Source organism: Macrotis lagotis, chromosome 6, assembly GCF_037893015.1.
Source record: "Macrotis lagotis isolate mMagLag1 chromosome 6, bilby.v1.9.chrom.fasta, whole genome shotgun sequence".
NCBI lineage: Eukaryota > Metazoa > Chordata > Mammalia > Peramelemorphia > Peramelidae > Macrotis > Macrotis lagotis.
Genome location: NC_133663.1, coordinates 90,811,746 through 90,835,606, shown reverse-complemented (window position 1 = coordinate 90,835,606; position 23,861 = coordinate 90,811,746). Strand labels below are relative to the sequence as shown.

The 23,861-nt window shown below is 37.2% G+C and overlaps 1 protein-coding gene across 2 annotated transcripts in view; it reads right to left on the bottom strand.

Annotated features, from left to right (window-relative positions):
• Positions 1-23,861, bottom strand: part of ERICH6B (glutamate rich 6B) — a 110,503-nt gene that overhangs the window by 71,111 nt on the left and 15,531 nt on the right. For both annotated transcript variants that reach the window (XM_074191695.1, XM_074191696.1), the window contains exons 2-3: positions 13,411-13,757; positions 7,570-7,623 (exon numbers count right to left, since the gene is read on the bottom strand). In XM_074191695.1, the coding sequence (XP_074047796.1) occupies positions 7,570-7,598 (29 nt within the window). In that variant the 5' untranslated portion in view covers positions 7,599-7,623; positions 13,411-13,757. The remainder of the gene's footprint in view (positions 1-7,569; positions 7,624-13,410; positions 13,758-23,861) is intronic.

The following is a 23,861-nucleotide window of genomic DNA, read 5'->3' as shown; positions in this document are numbered from 1 at the left end:
CTCTTTTCATATCCCCTGCACTTGTTACAGTTACAGCCCTTAAGGAGGTGCTTAAGAAATGTTTATTCACTAACTGAGGGAACCCTCCCATCTGCTTTTGGGACCTTTTTGTATTAATTGGCTACTACTGGTTTGTAGATGTGACCAAACTAAGGCAGATGTGAACTGATGGCTTTTTCCCCTCTCTTCTTCAGTAAACCAAAAGGAAGAGAGAGTGATGCATTCCTTCCAATGAAACATTTGTAATTCCTAAAAAATTGACAGAGAATTCTCGAGTATCTGTGAATGTATGTTCTAAGCATAATAACTTCATTATAGTCATCCCAGTCTTGTTATGAAGACTCAATGAGATAATATTTGTTTAGTGCTTAGTTTAACCTAGCATCTGATATACTGTAAACCCCAGATAGTGTAAAGGACTTACATTAGAGCAATATAAATGTTAGTTTATGATTATGTTTATGGTTACCACCTCCCATGCTTGTCGTGAAGACCGAATGAGATGATACTTGTAAAGTATATGATGTCTGGTTGGTTGTTGTCCTTTATTCTCAAAGAAGACCAAAATGACTTCACTGTTAGAGGCAAGTAAAAATGTGTTTGGCTGATTTGAACAATATGAGCTCAGAATGCTCTATCATAGGTGAAGCACAAATGTCCTTGGAACATCGGGTAGAAATGCATTTCATGTATTTTTTGAACTATTTTAAAACTATTTTAATTCTGCCTTGCTCAAAACAGTACAAGACCTTCTCTGATAAGGGTATACCATGCTAGGTGGTCCTGTGCTAGTGTCTTCCATGTTATGCAACCAGTTCCAAAGTTCTATCACTTTTTCTGACCTCCATGTGAAGTCTTGCCCTATGTGAGTTCTCCATTAAATAGTTTTTTTGGATAAGTGCATGTTTGGCATTGGAACAATTTGGCCAGCCCATTGGAGTTGTACTCTCTGCAGTAGAGCTTGAATGCTTGACTTTTTAGTTTGCGAAAGAATCTCATTGTCTGGTATATTATCCTGCCAGGTGATCTTCAAAATCTTTCTAAGCAATTCAAATGGAAGCAATTCAGTTTCCTGGCATGGTGCTGGCAGGTTATCCAGATTTTACAGGTATAAAATGATGAGACCAGTACAGTGGCTCTGTAGACCTCTTCTCTATTTTCTCCCACACTTTCATTTGGAGCCTCCCAAATACTGAGCAAGCTCTGGCAATGCCTATATCAACTTCATTATCAATATTACATCCTGGAAAGTATGCTGCCAATAGAAGTGAACTTCCCCACCCTATTCAAAACTCCTTCATTTGCTGTAGCTGATGGAATGGTGTTTGGACTGATGGAGCACCTCTGTTTTCTTGGTGTAAATTGTTGCAGCTCAGCTTCAGAAGCCGCATTGAGTACACAATCATCTGCAGGCAAAAAAAAATCAGGCATCAACTTTAGTATTGGCTTGTAGCCTTTTCAAATTGAAGAATTTACCAATGGTGTGGTAGCTGATCTTGATGTTGTGTTCATCCTCATTGAAGGCACTTGATAGTGTGGATGAAAATAATAGGCTAAAAATCTTGGGTCAGCCTTGTTTCACTTCATTGATGAAAGCTCAAGAACACTGTCTATTATCAAGAACCTAGACAAGTCATTGAAGTGCAATAGTGTTGAGCTCCTCATCAGTGATTGACATAATTTTCCATTTAGCCCTCACAACTGACAGTATCAAACTCTTAATCAAATCTACAAACATTGTATACAGACCTCTGTCTGCTTTTGATATTTCTCCTGGAGTTGTTGGGTAGAAAACACCATATTAACTGCTCTTTGGCTCTTTTTGACTGGCTCTCAGGTAGTGATCATCTTCCTGGTGAATGATCAGCCTATTAAGGAGGATTCTAGAAAGATCTTGCTGCAATGAATAAGAAAAAAATACCCCCCCCCACTCCCTCACTGTGATTGTCACAGGACAATCTATTTCCTTTACCTTTCTAGAGATGACAATAGAGGCATCCTTGAACTTCTGGGAGATAACCTTTTCCTGACATATAACCTGGAAAATTCCAGTCATCTTTTGGATGAACAACAGATCCACCTCCTACCCTCTTGTAAATCTCAGCTGGAATAGAATCAGCACCAGGTGTTTTGCCACAAGAAAGGAGCCTAAATGGCATTTCAAAACCTCTTTTTCAATTGGAACTTCAGTCAGAGAGGGACTGACTTCAACCTGAGGTAAATAAATGGTTAGTGGCTTCAGCGTGGATTGATGTTGATCTATAATAGAGAACACTATGGAAATGTTCAACCCATCACTCTAGGATCATGTCCTTATCATTAATTAACCTGGCTTCATCAGCATTGAGTAGTGGAGATGCACCAAGGTCTTTGGTCTATATAAACAGCCTTCAGGGCATCATAAAAGTACTTTGGATTGCTGTCATCAGCACAAAAGTGAATTTTATCTTCCTTCTTATAGAACCAAAAATCCTGGATCTCTCTCTAAACTTTGTACTTTACTTTTGGTGGAGTTAAGTAAATGCTTTCTTAGAGATAGATGAACTATTCTCCTGGAAAAAAAAATTTGTGGAGATTTTGTTTTTCATTCAGCAGCTTCTGAATTTCTCTTATTTTCTTCAAACTGTTCTTTTAAATTTTTTTTTCTTTTTTCTTTTCTTTTTCCAAATAATTCTTGGTGCTTATGAGTCCTGACCCAGATAAAAAAAATACAGTGCTATACAACAAATCTCTGAAATCTGCCCACTCCATTTCTGCTCCACTGTTGCCAATTGTGTGTGTGGACTCAACTTTCCCTTCATGTTAGCAACATACTGTTCCTACTCAAAGAAGAACTCTGATCTGTTCACAGATTCTTCTGATGGTCATTTTGATTTGCATCTATAGCTTTTGTTGAATGCAAATGATGATGTTTGTCCTTCATTCTCAAAGAAGATCATGACATCAGGGAAGTGATGCCATGACAAGTACTTGATATAAATTTGAGTGAGGGAATGCTATGCTAAATCACCAGCCTTCTCCTCTGGAGTCATCTGTATCCAGTGGCCAAATATGAATCAGAACTGGAGATAGTCCTGGATAGGAGACAATCAGGGTTAAGTGAATTGTCCAAGGTTACACAACTAGTAAATGTCAAGTATCCAAAACTGAATTTGAACTCCTGTCCTTTTGATTCCAAGGTCAGTACTTTATCCACCTGGCATCACAATGCAAATATTTAGCTTGGAGAAGATAAGTCTGTGATCTGTCCAGCACTCTGTTCCACACATTGCCTCCATCACTCTCACATTCTGTCTGTCTCTTTTTATAATCACATAATCTATTAGATGCCAATATTTGCTTCAAGGGTACATCCAGGAAGTTTTATTGTATTTGGGTAAATGAAAGATAGTGCTTGTGATGAGAAGGTAATGAGATGTTCAAGTCTTCAGTAGTAGGTGACCATTGCTATTGCTGTTTCCAATCCCATTCCTCCTGAGGACTCTTTGCCATTTCTGGCAGTTTGAACCTACTCTAGTATTAAAATCACCCAGAGTTATAAGCTTATTATCTTTTGGCACACTGATGATAAAGGTTCTTCAGGATGCACAAAAACTTTTTTTGACCTCATCAAGATTTATCATGATGGGAGTATAGGCACTGATGAGGGTGATATTTTCTTGTAAGTGGTAATTGCATTGTCATGAACCTATTGTTTACTCCTTTTGGTAGACATACCAGCTTATAGACTAGATTAGTTTTGATAGTAAAACTACAGCTTCAGAGTGCTCCCCTTCACTGCAGCTACTCCAGAAAAAGGTATATCCAGTTTCTCCTTCAGTAAACTGGTCTTCATTTGCCAGTCTTATTTCACTCAGGGCTGCTATTTGTATGTGATATCTGCTAAGTTCTCTTGCAACAAGAGCCATTCATCTTTTAGATCGACTGGATTTTGTGTTGTCTATAGGTGTGTGCATTTTCCATTTCTACAAATCGTATCTTTTCAGTCTTCTTTTGTACCACTGATGCAGTCAATAAATGCAGAATTTGATATTCTATGATGATACTATTAACATTTTCTTTAGTTCAACCTTGCATCTTTGATAATTAAACATTTTCTGGTCAATCTCAAAAAAGGTCAAAAATTATTTATTTGAATTCTGTATATGCTCCTTGGGCACACCCAACATTCCTCTCCTGTAGTGAGAACATGCCAATACTTGTACTGAGTTTCTTCCACAAGGTTCTGAAGGTCACCAAAGTCAAATCTTTCTGAATTAATTTTTTTTGAGCTGAAAGATTCAGTGCTCATGTGATGCTCAATGTCACCACTTGGTTCTAGTTTCTGATAAAATTTGTCACAGGAGACCTGACTCATCAGAGTATCTAAGGTATCAAATTCTATTTAGCTACCTGTGATATTTTGCTAGTACCTTGTATAGTTGGAGTTGGTCCCAGTAATTGTTCATTCTAGATAGTCACTATGCCTGGATATACCAGAGTCAAAGTATTTTCCTTGCTAAGATGTGACGACTTTTGCAGAGAATTTCTAATGTACTGTAACCCAAATATGAAAAGATTCTTAATTTACAGAGCCATTTTCATCTGTACATAGATTGCCAAGGTATTTTAGAGATGCTTCTAAAATGAATGGCAAGAATACATTGTCTGCCTGAGATACACTGTTCATAGAACCCACACTAATCTCACAACATCCTCTGCATAAGAGTCTATGAGTCCTGATGGAAATCATACATGGAAATTGATAAAGAGGTCAAACTTAAGATTTTGAGGGTCTGGACTGTCCCCTGTCCATTACTTTGTCCTAATTTCCTTAAGCTGATCTGATCTTATTCAAATACTGATAAATTGTGCCCAGTTCTTCACTTAAAGGTGCTCAGTGGTGGGGCAGCTAGGTGGTACAATGGATAGAACACTAGCTCTGGAGCCAGAAGGACCTGAGTTCAAATCTGGCCTCAGACACTTAATAAGGCCTAGCCATGTGACCTTGGGCAAGTCACTCTTAACCCCATTGTCTTAAATACATAAAAAACTTTTAAAAAGAGTACTCAGTATATGAATGGGCATATCTCTTTCTTTTCTATTCCTCTTTTCCTTTTTTTTCTTTTTATCCCTCTTGCCCTTTTTTCTTTTTTCCTTTCTTTCCTTCTTTCTTCTTTTTTCTTTCCTTCCTTCCTTTCTTCCCATACTATCCCTTTGATTTCAAACAGCAAAGCAAATTGAATCCTGATCCCCTATTTTTCTCCATTTATCCTCCTCATTCTTCACACTAACCATCTATTTCCCACTGTTGTAATATCTTTATGGCATATACAATTCATAATTCAAATGGTTCTTCCCCAGATGGATTCAAGAACTCTGGAGAAGGACTGTAATTTGCTCTAATGGAGTCCTTATCCTAGCTTGTATCCAGTTTGTTCTCCTTCTTCAGGTGTTAACTTTCTCCCAAACATTCATTTCACAGAACCTTCAGCAATCCTTCCCTTTGCAAGAAAGTCTTGAGTTTCATTTCTATCACTTATTTTTCATTAAAGAATTTAGGGACTAATTTCTGAGTATTTTCCCCAACTCTTACTCTGTCCCAGGTGCCATCCTGATTCAGGTAATTTAGAGAACCTAGAGAGTTCTGTCTGCCTCCATGCAATTTTTGGTATTTCATATCCTTCCCCCTTGTTCTCCTACTATTCTTTTACATAAGGCTTCCTCGATAACTTTGTTCTAGGTGCCAGAAGGTACTCCTAGTATCCAAAATCTTTCATGAGGATTCAGTTCAAATTCTTAATGTCAGTCAAGTCTGTTAAAGATTTAAACCCCATATTGCTCATTTTGGCTTAATTTGTTCTCCCAGTGTACACAGTAATGCAACAGATAGTGAAACTCAAGCATAGAAACAGTCATAATACTAAGTACATTTGTACTTTTTTTCCTTTTCTAAAAAAACATACATTCCAAATGTTTCTTTTGTAGTGCTGACCCTGATCCTTAGGGTCTTTCTGTATTGTATTGTATACTGAATTGTATTAAAACTTTATGGGTAGAGGCCACTCATGGGAGACATGGAGCTAATGGTTTCTTCTGTTTCCCTACATACTGGAACAGAATAAGAATGGGGTTATATGCCTTTTGTATTTGTCACAGTGACAATAAGAATGCCAATAAGAGACTCCAGATAAACATTTGTTGATTGAGTATTGAATATGATGCTTGAGACATTCCCCTATTGTCTCAATATCCAGATTGTAAGCTCCTTCTTTAGCAGACATTTGTTTTAAATTTCCTTTGTTTTTCATCTGCCCCATTGTGCATCCTATAGTGTGCTAGACAGAACTGAAGGAGACTGATAAGGTTTGTTGCGTCTACAACCTGCATGTCTTCTCCTTAGTTGAGAGAGGGAGATGCTTCTACAATGTTGACTGTGCAGAGTGGAAGGCAAAGGGTGATTCTCCTTAGGGGGCAACTGGAATGTGCCTGATTACCCAGGATACTCTATCTTACCTTTTTACAGGTAGAAAAGGAAACCATTTGAACCTGTTTGTGGAGGTATGGTTAAATGCACTAATCCATGTCAGGGCAAAGATGGTTCTAGGATTGGGAAGGGTGAGTTTTCTTGTCTTAGCTTCTGTCAGGGGAAAGCCCAAGGTCAAGTGAATCCTGTCAGTTCAAGTTCAAGATTGAAATTCATGTAGAGAGGTGAGAAAGTTAGGAGGCACGGTTGGGGAAGGACTTTTAGAAGTGTATGTGGTTTGAGATTGGGGGTAGGGGAAGGGATTGGGGAGACTCTTGGAGAGGTAGGTGAAGTGGAAGGTGGTAGGGTGGGAAGAGAAGATAAGGAAACAGGGAATAGGGTGAAAAAAGGCTAAAAAATAAAATAGTAAAAATAAAATGGAAGAAAATTCAAACAGTAATTTTAACTTTGAATGAAACAGATGAAATGAGGTATTCACAAGTCCCAGCAATTATGAAAAAAAAAAAGTTGCTTTGCCCTAAAACAGCAAAAATATGCAAAAAAAGTACATAATGACCCTTGGCTTCTCTGGACACAATTCCTCCATGTCTCCATATGAAAATATTAAGTCAGCAAGTTAGCATATGATGATTTGTATAATTTTCAGAAATCTGCCAAGTCAGAGGGGCCCCAATTCCACATTGGTAGAATTTTTTAATGACTTTAGATGACTTGAAAGTACCAATCAGATATCAGGGACAATTGCATTAACTTTTAGGGAAAACAAATTCCTACTTTCAAGGAAATGATATTCCATCACCATTTGACCTTACCCTCATTCCCCTCCCTCAGCCCTTATCTAGCAGCTTACTTTAATAGTCAAGGTAACAACCACAATTAGACCCCCTTGACATAGTTTTACTTCCTATACCCTGGCTGTCCTAATGCCTCATGACTTTGACCTTAGGTGGTTGATGAATGCTCAAAATATCATCATTTGTGTATAACTTATAATTTCTGATTATTAAAGTGTGGGTCTCTACCACTTCCTGGCTGAAGGTCCCTTGCAGCATCACAACTAAATTTAAAGACATATAGAATTGAATAGAATGGAGAATAATTACTGTGATGGTGTTTTTGTGCCGATTTTCATACTTCTGAATCTTTTTTGTAGTCTTCTGGAGGGGAAAAAAAGGGGAAATGTTGAGAAATCTTTCTGTTAAAAAAGCAACAACATTTTGTCATATTTTGGGGAATTGGGGTAGGAGTGACATGCTTGCTGTTAAAATTTTATCTTTCAGATTTCCAGGCAGTAGATAGTGCTGTGTTAACAAGAATTTCTCCACTTAATGATCCTTTGAAAATGATTAAGTTGGAAACTTTCTCTTATAAAGTAATTAGTTCCTGAGAAGATGCTCTTCAAGAAATGATGGGTATCTCAAAGACAAAAGTTCCTTTGCTTTCCCATTTGGTTATCATGAGGAGATTCTCTCCTACCACTAGATAATGGGTTCTTTGGGCTGTAGGAAATACCTGGGATGCAAATTCTTTCCTTAAAGCCTGGGATACTTTTTTTTTTCTTTTTGGTGACCTGAGTCTCTGTCCTGAATACATCAGGAATTTCTTGCACACATAAAAAAACAAATGATATGGATAACTCCACTGTTATAAATCATAAAAGCATAATTTCAGAGCTGGAAGGGATCTTAGAGGTCATCTTAACTTGCAGCTGAAGCCCTCCAAAAATGATGTCTCCCACTTTAGAAGGTAAGATCAGGGACTAACTTATTTTTCTATCTGTATCCATAGGCACTTAATAAATGACTCATTCATTCATTCATCTAATAAACTTTTCATTTTATGTATAAGATCATGATAAGTAAAGTGACTTGTCTAAGGTCATATGGATAGTAAGATAACTAAAATTTGTACCCTGACTTTGGAGTCAGTGCTTTTTTTCACTATACCATGATAAACTTCTTCCTTTCTATGTCAAGTAGAAATCATTAATTAATTTAGGTTAAGATAGCTAGATGGCACCATAATGCAGAGGGAGTGCCTATTTAGGAAGACTTATCTTTCATAGTTTGAATCTGGCATCAGATACTTATTAGCTCTGTGACTTTGGACAAGTCACTTTACCCTGTGTGCCTCAGTTTCCTTATCTGTAAAAATGAGCTGGAAAAGGGAATGCCTAGCTCCTCCAATATCTTTGCCAAGAAAACTCCAAAAGGAGTCAGGAAGAGACAGAATGACTGAAATGATTGAACAACAGCAACAAGAAAAGCTGAACATTGTTCAAGTCCTATTTTTGGAAAGGAACTCTTTTAAGCATCTGAACCTTGCCTTGGCATTTCTGTAAACATTCCTTTTTCTTAGGAAAAGAACACTTGTGGCTGTGAGTGTGGAGCTGTTGTTTGTTCATTTTTGGAGAGGACCAATAACATTATGGGGTGATATCTTGACTTGCATGTGACTTGTGGACCTCTGGGAAGAAAAGATGTGAGTTCCAATGCTCAAAAACATAGCCAACAAAGGTTACAAGGAATCCTTTGAGTAGGTTTAGGGTATACCTTGGCAGAACAGAATATCTGCTTTAGCCAGCTTAGCTACATTGGTCCAGAGAAAGGAGATTTCTCATCTACTACTGTATGACTAATAGGCAAAGGTTTCCTTGGGCAGCTCAAGGAAGAGAAAATAGCGTGAAAACTAAGGTTCAAGGCAGGAGGAGGGGCTTAAGACTGAAGACTTCTAAATGTTTGAAGCATCCTTAGGAAGTTGGAAGGGGGTAGGTGTTATTAACTATGCTTCACCTTGGGAAACTGAGGCACACAGAATGTTGTGGAATCTTGGATCAGCAATTTGACCTTTTCAAACCCCAGATTCTTCATCTGAAAAATGAAAGGTTTGAATTAGGTGATCTTTAAAGTCCCTTCCATCTTTAATATTCAAGGTGTCTCTACGTGTTATTATTCCCTGTATTCTTCAAAGCACCACATGACAATTTATCTCCTGTTTCTGTCCATTATATTTTGCTAGTTATCATTACATCATCAATGTTGTTATTAATTATTGTTGTTATTGTTGCTGTTAGTGTAGTGGATATGATCTATCCATGATCTGGGATCAAATTCTGCCTCTGACAGCTACTGTGTAATCATGGATAGATCACTTAACCTTAATCCCAGGAAGCCCCCTAAAGCTATGTTAGATAAAGATTGAGATCTGCATCAATGAAAGAAGTTCTTATTCCAAGTGTTCCTTTACCAGTGAAATCATGAGTCTCTGCCATATTGTTATAACCTATCTGGACTTCAATAAAGCATGAATTGGCAAATACTCTCATGATATTTAAGCCGATGAATGAGAGTCTAGGTTTAAATGATAATATCAATAGGTTTATATGGAACTGATTGTATGATCATATCTTTAGAGTAGTGATTAAGGATTGATGTCAACCCAGAGAGAAGTCCTTGGTAGATTGTCACAATAGCTCTATTTTTGGTCCTGCTCTATTTGACATCTTAATCCATGATTTAGTTTAAGGCATTGAAGGAAGGATAGCCCGATTTGCAGATGACACAGAGTCAGGAGGGATAACTAATTCATGGGATGTCAGAATTGGGCTATAAAATTATCTCAACAAACAGGAACAATAGGACATATTTATTAAGATGATATTTAATAGGGACAAATATAACAACCTCCAACTGGGTTAAAAATCAACTCTAAGCAGTATAGAGGTGATAGGGCTGAGCAACAGTTCCTATCCAAAGCACCTTGGGATTTTTAAAATTGCAAACAATGAAAATTGATAGGGTGACATGATAGCCAAAACTATTGTTATCTTACTTTATATTAATAGAAGCACAATATTTAGTACAAGAGGAGTAACAATCTTACTGTAGTAATATCTGGACCCTGTATTTTAAGAAGGGAATTGACAAGCTGAAGAATTCAAGATAAGGGCTGATGATGTTTGTCTTTGTTTTTGAAGAAGACCATGACATCAGGGGAGGTGATGCCATGACAATCACCTAAATTTGATTTGAATGAGGGTGTTTGTGCTCTACTAGGTCACAGTCTCACTTTCGCCTCTAGTTCCAGGGGCCCTATATGATCAGATGGCTGGATGTGAGTGACTTGCCTGGGGTCATACAAATAGTTAATGTCAAGTGTCTGAGGCTGGATTTGAACTCCTGTCCTCCTGACTTCAAGACTAGTGTTCTATCCACTGTACCACCTAACTGCCCAGTATCTCAAATGATGTTTTGCCTGGTGAAAAGAAAAATTAAAGGAGGACTTGATTTGGAGGGCTATTAGGTGAAAGAGAAATTATATTGAGACAGAAATGGGACAACTGAGTAAAACTGATAAAAGAAAAAGATCTCTATAGAGAAGAATCTATATTTGAACTCCTGTCCTCCTGACTTCAAGACTAGTGTTCTATCCACTGTACCACCTAACTGCCCAGTATCTCAAATGATGTTTTGCCTGGTGAAAAGAAAAATTAAAGGAGGACTTGATTTGGAGGGCTATTAGGTGAAAGAGAAATTATATTGAGACAGAAATGGGACAACTGAGTAAAACTGATAAAAGAAAAAGATCTCTATAGAGAAGAATCTATATTTGAACTCCTGTCCTCCTGACTTCAAGACTAGTGTTCTATCCACTGTACCACCTAACTGCCCAGTATCTCAAATGATGTTTTGCCTGGTGAAAAGAAAAATTAAAGGAGGACTTGATTTGGAGGGCTATTAGGTGAAAGAGAAATTATATTGAGACAGAAATGGGACAACTGAGTAAAACTGATAAAAGAAAAAGATCTCTATAGAGAAGAATCTATATAAGAGCCAGTGCTTTGTAAAGAAAGGTCTATATAAGAGGCAAATCTATATAGAGAAGAATCTGTATAGGCAAGTCTATATAGACAAGAGTCTATATTAAGGGTCAGAGCTATGCAGAGAAAGGTCTACATAAGCAGAGAAAGGTCTACATAAGAAAAAACTTCCTGGTATTATAACAGTCCCAAAGTGGAATTTATCATCTTAAGAGTAGTGGTCTTCAAATGGAGGCTGGATCCCTACTTTTTAAGAACTTTGTGGAGGGAATTCTTGCTGCAGAAATAGATTGAGCTAGGTGATATCTGAGATCCCTTCCAGTTCTGAGATTCTACAATTCAAAATATGCTGGGAGACTTTATTGTATAAAGGAAGGCTTTAGTAAATCCTTTGACAAGATCAAGAATCATGTCAAAATTCTTTTCCAAGTTAATATGTTTTATAAATTTTGAAGGATTTTTTAAAAAGTGCATATTGGATTTTTCTTTATCAAGGCATAGCTAGAGGTAGTTTTAAAGGCATTTTTAATCTTACAGTTTATCAACTTCCTTTACCTTACCAGTAAGACATTTATTTTTGAGATTTCTGTTTTTTATATAATTCTGGTCAGTTGACACTCCTGTATTTGTCTTACTTCAGCAGGGGATCTATTTACAAAGATATGGCCCACAGGGGTATATGTTAAGAATGTCCGCTTCCACATTGTGCAGGGGAAAAACCTCTGAATGTTATTTTTATGTTTCTGAATTAGACTTGGAATGCAAGCAGAATGGATATTAGTATTCTGAGGAGCAATTGAAGGCTAGACTGGCACAGAGAATATGGTATTTTCTTACTTTCCATCTAACCCCTTGAAGAGATCCCTTGACCTCAAAGTAGTACCTATCTATACAATACTAATAGCCCTTGAATGAAGAAATTAGGATGCAGCAAAAAGAGTTTTGAACATGACCACAGCTAAGTCAGTTATTTTCTCTGAACCCCTAAAATGATGATGATAATGATTGTGGTGGCAGCGGTAATATTACTTTTTGTCCTTTCTACTTACCTCCTCCTTGAGTCTTTGTAGGAGAAATCTTTGTAAGACAAAGTGCCATATAAATATGGATTGAAAATATTTTCCAAATTGAATAAAGCTGAGAAGAAAATACTATTTTTGGCTTGTATTCTTAATGTAAATCGTGGACCAAACAGTAACCAATTTTGTTGTGAAGGGAGTAGCAAAATAATCTACGGAGAAATAAATATTGACTTTCCAATTGCCCATGTGACAAGTGGTGGCCACATGGTCATCAATGTTGGCAGTTAGTGTAGATAAAGTATTTTACTCTCTTAATCCCCCCAGTAAAGAAGGCAGGTCTATGAAGAATTGGATCTAAGATCCAATTTTTAGTTATTAGTCACATGAATAACTGCTTGTAAGCCTTAAGACAGTAAGTCTTGTCGATGAGGTCAGAAAAATTAGTTAGCTTTTGGTCCTACCTCAGTCACTAATAAGCTATGTGATAATGTATATCATTTAAATTCTCTCAGATTCAATTTCTTTTAGTAAAATGAAGTTATATCTATCAGATGACATAACACATGCAAAATGACTTGAAAGCTACTATATAAATATAAACTATTTTTATTATTGAGCAAATAGCTTAAAAACTGCAAGAAATGTTGCCAGTTAAGAATATATATATTATCTATTTCTATATTGTATTTTTGTGTATACTATCTCTCTTTTTCTCTATCCATATCTTTTGTAGTGTGAGAAGGTCTCATAAATAGACTACCTTCATCAATACAGACCCATAACTTATCTGTAAATGACAGTCTTAGAGTTGCCTGTGAAACTGGGAGGTTAAATGACTGTCTGTTCTGAAACCCTAGTATGTGTAGATGATTTGAAACCAGGTTCTCTTTCTCCAAGACTTGCCTTCCATAGCTCCCAAGAATATATATCATCATTGCTGTTATTGCTATTAAAATCAGCCCTTCAATAAGTGAAAGACCTTGACTTCCAACAAACATTTGCCTGATTGTCATGTTATTGCCTGAGTTATTGGTTATTTCACCTGTGGAGGCCCTTACAGCTGCAACAAGACCAGGGAAAAATTTATTAGTGATTCTTCTTACCTTTGTCTGACTTGGATGAACTGAGTGGTGATGTTGGTATTGTGCTTTTACATTGTATATCAGCTCTAATTGGAGAAAGAGAAAAAGAGTGTAAATGTAGGGCACTGGGAGATGAAGGGGTTGAGGAAAGAAACTGAGGAGGAGTGATTTTATCTTGCGTCAGAAATTTTGGCTTTGGCATTTTATCAGTTGAGGAGTCTTCTAATTCTGTCACTAGGATTTCAGGCTACTTCTTATGATTTTGGTCTTCTGAACTTTCCTCTGAGGTAACATTTGCACTAGATGTTGAGGATAACTTTTTCTTCAGACATATTGGCAAATTACTACACAACAGAAATCTTCAATCACTGGAGAGTTCATCCATCATCATGAGAACCGAAAAAGAAAGGAAAAACAAAGTCCCATTCATTATTGATCAGGAAGCAGTATGTGCCTTTAGATTTATTTATTTTTTATCTTGATTTCCTTTATTTTTAATTTATGGAATAAACATTTCCATAACACAGTATAATAAAATGATTATAAATAAAACTGTAAATCTATTAAGTACAACTTGCTATTCTTTTAAAATATATAATAAAGTTACCATGTTAATTTCTTTTTTCTCCTTTTTTCTTCTCTCTCCCGCCTGGCCCATTAGACACAAAGAGGCATATGCATATACAATTGTTCTATACATGTCTATTTATCAGTTCTTTCTCTGGATATAGTTAGCATGTTCTTTGTACTTAATTTGTCTATTCATAATAGTAAAAATGACATTTGCTCAAAGCTTTATTAATGTTACTGTTACTATAAACAATGTTCTCTTGCTTCTGCTTATTTTCATTATTTTTATGTCTATCCATGTTTTTCAAAGATCATCAAACTCATCATTTCTCAGTACAATAGTATTCCATCACAATCCTCTATGCTAGTTCGTTCAGTTACTCCCCAATTGATGGACATTGCTGCAATTTCCAGTTCTTTTCCCACACAATGAAAGCTGCAATAAATATTTTAGAACATTTAGATTCTTTTTGTTTTTCCTTAATCATCTTGGGAAACAGCCCAAGTAGTGGTATTTCTGGGTCAAAAGATATAGGCAACTTAGTAAGTCTTTGATCGTAATTCCAGATTGCTCTCCAAATTGGTTGGATCACTTCACAGTTCTACTAACAGTGTTCCAATTTTTCCATATCTGCTCCAACATTGGCTACTTTCCTTTTCAATCATTTTAACCAATCTGATAAGTATAAAATGATATCTCAAAATTTTAAATTTTGTATTTCTCTAATCAATAATGATTTAGTGCAGTTTTTCATATGATCACAAATTGTTTCAATTTGTTTATTGGAAAGATACCCGTTCATATCCTTTGACCATTTATCATGTGAGGAATGATTCACATTCTTACAGATTTTACAGAGTTCTAGATATAGTTGAGATATGAGATCTTTATCTGAGAAATTGTCCATAAATCCCATCCCCTAATTTTCTTTTTTGTACATTTTTTATTTGTACAAACTCTTTCTTAATTTAATGTAATCAAAATTGCTCATTTTATGCTTCATTCTGCTCTTTGTCCTTTGTTTATTCATAAATCATTCAGTTATCTATGGGTCTGATAAATGATATTTCCATGTTCTTCAAATTTTCTTGTAATATCTCTCTTTCAATCTAGATTATATATCCATTTTGACCTTATCTTGGTACTGCTTTCTATTTTCTCAATTTTTTTTTTGCCAAATAAGGAATTTTTATCCCAAAATCTTAACTCTTTATATTTGTCGGTACAAGATTACTATATTTATTTACTGCTGCAAATTGTATATGTACTCTATTTCACTGACCTTACTTTTCTATTTATTTTTATTCATTCAGTAAGAATTTTAGGGCTCTGAATGTATTCAAGGCACTAATAAAGAGCTCCAGGAAAGCACCAATGAAATAAAATAGTACAACATCTCAGACCCTTCCCTCCCATCCCCAACACAAGAAATCTGATATATTCATAAATACATAAAGCATTGCTGCTCAGTTTAACTCTAAGTGAAGCAAGTGATACAGAGCAAATGAAGATGGGTAACTTTCAGCAAAGGGGAGGAGGTTGTAAAGCCAATATATTTTAAAGCTATAATGAACTTTAGAGAACATTAACATTTTTGCAAGTAAGGAAGGAGCTTGAGTCTCAGTTGTTATCCTCTTAGTTATTCCTTATATTCTTTTAGCAACCTATTTCTGGTAAGGGATTCATAGGGACAACTAGTACACAGAGTGCCAGACCTGAAATCAGGAAGACTCATCTTCCTGAATTCAAATGTGTCCTCAGACACTTGCTGACTGTGTGACCTTGGGTAAGTCATTTAACCTTATCTGTCTCAGTTTCCTCATCTGTAAAATGAGCTGGAGAAGGTAATGGCAAACCACTTTTAGTATCTTTGCCAAGAAAACCTCAAATGGGGTCAGAAAGAATCAGATATGACTCAAAAATGACTCAATGACAAGTCTTATAAGAGTCTTTTGAGATGTTCTAAGGCAGCAGTTCTCAAAAGTGTATCCATGTATAGACTTCCAGCCAACATGGCAGAGAGAAGACAGGCACTGTGTTAAGTGCTCCTCTTTTCCCTCAAAAGCAACATGAAAGAAAACTCTTAATAGAAATTCAATCAACAAAACCCAGAAAGAGAAGAGTAGAAGAAGAACACCTACCAAGAAGATCTGTCTCAGAAGACCATGGGTGAACCAGGAGACAAGAGCAGAGGGTCAGCATGGGAATAGCAGTTGGGGGAAGCCAGAAGACCTGCCTCAGCCAGTCTTTGGGCTCAGCACATTATTCAAGGTCAACTCAGATCCTGCTGTTGAGGGCCCCAAACACTCCAGAGAAAGCAACCAGCTCTCCCTACTGGCCAGCCCTTGGAATTACCAAGCCAAGTGAACAAAGCCTCTAGGATCTTCAAAAGCAAAAACCTCTGAGAGCCAGCCCCCCCAACACAAGATCCTAGAAATATGAAGAAAGGACAGAGAAAGGGGACCCATGGAGAAATACTTAGAAGAAATAGATTCTGACTCAGAGAGATCTAGAACTTCTGAGACTATGAATTGGTCTCCAGTCCAGAAAGACTTCCTTGAAGAAATCAAGAAGGAGTTTAGAAATCAACTGGGAAAATTGGGAAAAGAAACTCAAGAGAAAATTAACACCTTGCAACAAATCCTTGGAAAATACAATTGGACAAATATAAAATGAGAACAACTCTCTCAGATCTTCAATTGGGCAAATGCAAAAATAAAATGATGCTCTCAAAACTACACTTGAGAAAATGGAAAACTCCTTCAAAAATAGAACCGACCAATTGGAAAAGGAGTTGCTAAAGGTAAATGAAGAAAATTCTTCTCTAAAAAAACGAATGGAATCTGTGGAAACTAATGACTTCATGAGACAACAAGATTCTGTTAAACAAAACCAAAAGATCAAAAGAATAGAAAAAATGTAAAATACTTCATCAGCAAAACCACTGACCTTGAGAACAGATGAAGAAAGGACAACCTAGAATTATAGGCCTTCATGAAAACATTGAAGGAAATAAAAGCCTGGACTTAATATTACAGGATTTAGTGATGGAAAATTGCCCTGATATCATGGAACCAGAGGGCAAAATAATTATTGAAAGAATACATTGATTCCCTCTGGAAAGAGTTCCTAAAATGAAAACACTGAGGAATGTTGTGGCCAAATTCCAGAACTATCAGATAAAAGGAAAAATTCCTGCAAGCAGCAAGAAAGAAAAAATTTAAATACCAAGGAGCCACAGTAAGGATTATGCAGAACCTGGCTGCAGAAATATTAAGGGATCAAAGGGCCTGGAATGAGATCTTCCGAAGATCAAGGGAGCTTGAAATGCAGCCAAGAATCCACTATCCAGCAAAGCTGAGCTTTCTCTTCCAGGGGGAAAGGTGGACATTTTAATGAAATAAGAGACTTCCAATATTTCCTGATGAAAAAACCAGAGCTAAATAGAAAATTTGGACATCAAACAATAGACTCAAGAGACACATGAAAAGGTTAAAAAAAAGATAAAGAAAAACCTGCTATCCAATAAGATGAAACTGACTATATACCCACTTGAGAGAGTCTCATAACTCTTGAGAATTATAACTCTATTAGAGAGACTATACTTAGCCAGAAGTGATGGACACTCATAACTGTTCTGTGACTCAGATAGAATGATTTAAAAACAATACCTCCTTAAAAAGGGGGACAGTAAGGAGATGGGAGGATGGAGGAGACTGAATGGGGTAAATCTCATTACATCAAGAGGTGCAAAAGACCTATTGTAATAGAGGGGAAAAGAAGGGAGGAGGTGAGAACCATTTGAATCTTCATCCCATCAGACTTGGCTTAAAGTTAATTTAGACACACTCAATTAAGTTAAGAAACTTATCTTACCTTTCAAGCATTAAAAGGGGAAAAAAGGGAGAGGGGATGAGGAGGGGGAGAAAAAGGGAACTAATAGAAGGAAGGGAAGAAGGGGAAAAGGAAAAGGGGAAAGAAAGGGGAGGGGGTTGATATAGGAGGGCAAACACATTGAAGATAGTGGTATTCAGAAACAAAACACTAGGGAATATGGATAAGGGGAAAAATGAGGAAAATACAAACAGAAAGAAGATAGCATGGAGGGCAATAAAGAGTTAGTAATTATAATTTTGAATGTGAATGGGATGAACTCTTCCTTAAAACTAAGTAATAACAGAGTGGATTAAAAACCAGAATCCTACAATATGCTGCTTACAAAAAACTTATTTGAAGCAGAGAGATACATATAGAGTAAAGGTAAAAGGTTGGAGCAAAATACATTTTGCTTCAGCTGAAGTGGAAAAAAGCAGGGGTAGTAATCCTTATCTCAGACAAAGCAGCTGCAAAATAGATATTATTAAAAGACATAAGGAAGGAAACCATATCCTCCTAAAAGGTACCATAGTCAATAAAGTGATTTCAGTACTGAATATATATGTGCTCAATGGGATAGTATCCATATTCTTAGAGGATAAGTTGAAAGAGCTACAGGAAGACATAGACAGCAAAACTCTACTAGTGGGAGGCCTCAATCTCCCCCTCTCAGATTTAGATAAATCTAATCATTAAATAAACAAGAAGAAAAGTGTGTCTATGGAACTGTGGAGGTTCCCACCTTTTGGGGCTTTGTGAAGTCAAAACTATTTTCATAATAATATTGAGATGTTATTTGCTTACTAAAAATACCAAAAGACAGTTTGTAACATAGGAGAAGAGTGCAGGATAGTTCAAGAATTTTGGAACATCAGAACCAGCAAAAGGATCGGGTGAAACAATCTTTTAGTCCAGAAAACTTGGAGGAACTGTGATAAAGGTCTGTCTTGATGAAGTTGGGTTCAAAGCAGGGAAGTGAATGAATTAATCAGAGATTCAGACTCAGATATAAGGATATATAAGTTTTATTATTATGCCATCAAGCAAAATTCCCTATTCCATAGGGAAATAGCAACTTTGGAGGGGAGTTGGGTGAGGAGAAACTTTTAACAGGAAAGCCAAATAAAGTGGGTAAAGCTGGGAAGGATTGGGAAGGTTTGGGGGAGGGACTGGTTCTACGCCATCTGCATAAGTGTATTAGAAATAGTTAAGGACAGTTAGTTCATTACTGGGTACTAGTTTGTTATCTCAACATTCTTTGTGACCTCTTGACCTCTATGTCCCATCCATGTGAGATGTCTCTGATGTCAGAATCAGGTGGCCTCTCTAGAAGATAACTTTTACATGATATGGAAACAATTCTGACAAGATACAGGGTACTCTCAAATGTTTTTTATCAACCCAAGGTCAGTACAGGGAGGTACAGGGCAGCAAACTGTTCCAGGGATATTGCAAGACAGTTTTTTCCTAACATAACATTTCTCAGAATACACAAGTTGGTATTTTGTTAGCACAAAATCAGCACAGAAAGACACAGTTTTAACTGTTGATAGCATAACATTTTTCCTTTGCCTAGCATTTCCTCTGCAACTATCTTAACTCTGGTAAAAGAGAAGCAATTCAGCTCAGGGAGCACAGTCCAGGAGAGGAAGCATCCTAGCAAGCCAGTGGTAAGTGGGAGATCCTGAATCCTTGTATGGAGGAACAGATAAATGGCAATACCAGGACCCCCACCTGCTGTGACATAGCCAGGGGAATTAGGGGACTCCAACTCTGAGAACACCATATGTTTTGACACAACTCTGAGCAAACAGACATCTACCAACAGCTAGACATGCTTCAGTACAAACCAGGGCAGCCAGATATCCTTTAGTGGATAGACAACCAAGGAAACAAAGGATAACCCTCACCATGCCTTAGCATGCACCAAACACCACCCCCACCACACCCCCTCATTACAACACCAAACACAGAGATCCCCTGCTTAGGACCCAGGAGCACATCAGCATTGCACTAGGTAAATAGCCAAGGTTTATAGCCAGGGGCACAAAGAAACTTGAGATTAATACCCCTTCCACCCTGGGAGCAGAGGTCAAATTAAAAAATATCCCCTCCCCCCACAAAAATAGATGAGTTAAAAAAAGCCAACAAAAATAATAACACCATCTACTGTCACCTCTCACAACTTGATAAATCTAACAAATAAAACAAAAATGAAGGAGGGAAATAGAACATTAGAAAAGTTAAGTATGACAGATCTTTGGAGAAAACCGAATGGGAACAAAAAGGAATATACCTTTTCTCAGCAGCACATGGCACCTACACAAAAATTGACCAGGAAATGGGGCATGCAAACCTCAAAAGCAAAAGCAAAAAGGCAAAAATTTTAAATGTGTTCTTTTTAGATCATAATGCAATAAGAATTCCATTCAAAGGGCAGTTGAAAGATTACAATTAATTGGAAACTAAATAACCTAATCCTAAAGAATAACTGGGTCAAAGAACAAATTATTGAAACATCAATAATTTCATGAAAGAGAATGACTTCAATGAGATAACACTCCAAAATTCACTTAGGGGAAATCTTATTTTTCTAAATTCTTAAACCAGAAAAATGGAAAAAAGAAAAATCAATGAACTGGGCATGCAACTAGAAAGCAAAAAAAGAGTAAATTAAAAATCCTCAGTTGAGCATCAAATTGGCAGTCCTAAAAATCAAAGATGGGATTAGTAAGATTAAAAAACTATTGAGCTAATAAATAAATCAATCTAGAAACCATTTCTAATTTCTCTGAGGCTCTATTTCCTTCTATGTTAGACTAAATAAACTTTACTTTCTCTTCTTTTTTTCTTTTGGTTGTCATGTTCAAACCCATTAGTACACAAAGAAAATGATTGCTTAGGGCCGCTAGGCGGCGCAGTGGATAGAGCACCAGCCCTGGAGTCAGGAGTACCTGAGTTCAAATCCGACCTCAAACACTTAATAAATGCTTAACTGTGTGGCCTTGGGCAAGCCACTTAACCCCATTTGCCTTGCAAAGAAAAGAAAAGATTACATGGGGCACCAAGATTATCTTTACCTAAGAAAAGAGTTTTCTCATATTAACTTGCCAAGGTCTCTGAAGCTCCAATAATCTAGTCACTACTTTGGTTTAAAGCACTGGTTCTAGAAGACTTTTATTAATGCCATTCTCTTTCTCCATTACTTTCTTCTGTTGCACTTGGGACCAGCAAGAGTGAAAATTTCCTTGCTGGAGAGAGGGGCTTCCCACTGAGTGGCAGAAGAGTGGCTAGCAAGCTTTTCTAAACCCCTGATGGGACATTAGAGTAAAGTCACTTCATCTAATGCATGTTTACAAATCAAGGATCTTTGACTTCATATTTTTAGATGCTTAAGATGAAAGATCGAGATCAGCTTGTCTCCTTGACAGCCTGGAACTGTTTATCAGTGGCAGGCTGTGTGCAAGAGTATTTTCTAGTAAGATTGTTTTTATCTTTTTGAGTCAGACCACTCAAATACAGAGAACTCAGACAGCATTAAAAGTTTTAAAGGTTTGGAAATCAGTTGCACAAGTATCAAGGAATTCTCTTTTTTGGTTTGGAAGCTGGGGAGCAAAATCTATTCATAAGAATGACAAAAAAAAAATGACTTACGAAGCTAGCAAGAGAATCCATATTCTCAAATGTCTATATAGAAATGCACAAAATCTAGGTAATGAGGTGAATGCCAGAAGATACTTTAGATTTGAAAGTTATTACCTAGACTTGGTGGAATGAACTTCTTTCTCAGAACATGCTTTTGGGGTTTTTTTTTTAGAGATTTTATTTGAGTTTTGAGTTTCACAATTTTTCTCCCAATCTTACTTCCCTCCTCCCACCCCCTCACCTTCATGGAAAGCAATCTGTCAGTCTTTATTTTGTTTCCATGTTGTACATTGATCCAAATTGAGTGTGATGAGAGAGAAATCACATCCTTAAGGAAGAAACAAAAAGTATAAGAAATAACAAGTTCAGACAATAAGATATCTAGTTTTTTTTCCTAAATTAAAGGGAATAGTCCTTGAAATTTGTTCAAACTCCACGGCTCTTTATCTGGATACAGATGGTATTCTCCATTGCAGACAGCCCAAAATTGTCCCTGGTTGTTGCACTGATGGAACGAACAAGTCCATCAAAGTCGAACATCACCTCCATGTTGCTGTTAGGGTGTACAGTGTTTTTCTGGTTCTGCTCATCTCACTCAGCATCAGTTCATGCAAATCCCTCCAGGCTTCCCTGAATTCCCGTCCCTCTTGGTTTCCAATAGAACAATAGTGTTCCATGACATACATATACCACAGTTTGTTTGCTAAGCCATTCCCCAACTGAAGGACATTTACTTGATTTCTCGGAACATGTTTTATGGAAGGTTACTCATTCAAAAGGGGCAGTTAGATGACATGAAGGCTAGAAAACTGGTAATTGAAATTTAAAAAGGACTCTAAATTCTTTCTGAGTTTAAATTTGACTTCAGATACCTTCTAGCTGTGTCACCCTGGATTGCCTCTATTTCTTCATCTGTAAAGTGATTTGGAGAAGAAAGCAGCAAACCTCTTCAATATTCTTGACAAGAAAATCTCAAATGGGGTCACAAAGAATTGGACACAACTGAAATGACTAAACAATGACAAAAACACTCATTTGAAAGGTTTTCAAGTTCACTACCCTTTCCTAATTCTTGAAATTCTCCAACCTCTCTGACCATACATTCTTTGTATCCTAAACTGGTTTTTCCTCTTCTTTGAGCCCCTAGATTTAGGAATTCCAAAGTCCTGCCCTTTGCCTTCATCTCTTCTCTTTCTTCCCAAATACCACACCTGTGAAATGAAGGCATTTAATGACATATAAGGTCCCTTCCATCCCCACATCTTATGCTCCAAATTGGCAGGACTGGGACTTTACCCATTTATCCTCAGATTTTAAGAATAGAATTTTTCCCATGTTCTTTTCCTCCTCTGGATGCTTAGCACAGCAGGCATTTGATACCTGTTTGTTGTTGACTCTGTTGAACAGAGTCCCAGGGTAGATGCAAACATCTGGCTTTACATTTCATGCTAAAGGGATCAGCAGCACCTCTCAGTCTGGTTGACCTCTGGGCAGCCTCATTGCTTTTCATCATCATTTTCAGGAAGTGTGCTTTGTTTTTTTGAACCGATGTAAATCATCAGTTATGAACAGGAGTAGGAGCAATTAATCAGCCTGGTCTCCTCTGGGAGAAATGGGAGAGGGAAGGACAGGGCTAGTTCATGAGAGGGGGAAAAGTAAGCAGGCTTGGCTGGCACAGCGCTTCCTTCTGCTGCCTGGTTTCTGGCTTATGGACCCCTTGCATCAGCACCGGCGCTGTCCAAATCTCTCTGGCAATCAGAACTGACATGCTTGCAGGAAGCCGCAGCAGGACCTCATTTGATCCAAGCCCTCTGGGCACCAAAGGGGAGCAGTGAGTCAGTGCAGACTTTTGCCTTTATTTTTTATTCAAAGAGAAAGAAAAGCATCTGGTTTCTTGACAAGGTAGCCAGAGGAAACTGACTGCTGAAATGAGCTGGGAGCACCCTCTCGACCTCCTGTCGCTTTGCATGGTGCACCTCGCATTGCTATGGATAACACAAATGTGCTAGCTCACTTCTGCATCCTCTGGTGTGCCTTTCTTAATACTAGACATCTCAGTCATACCTCATCAACATCAATTCAATTCAAAGAACATTATTAAGCAAGCACCATGTGCCCTGGCACTGTGTTACTGCTGGAGAAACAAAGACAAAACTCTCTGATCTCAAGGAATTTGCATTCTAATTATCCCCATGCAAGATAGTACCTGGTGCACCCCTTCTCATATGTAAGATACCCCAGGTTCTAGATATTCTGTGAGTCCACATCCACCCAAAAACTCATTATCACATGACAACATACATGACAACAAACTCATGTACAAACAAGATATGGATAGAATAAATTGGAGAAAATCATTAGAAGGAAGGCACTAACTTTA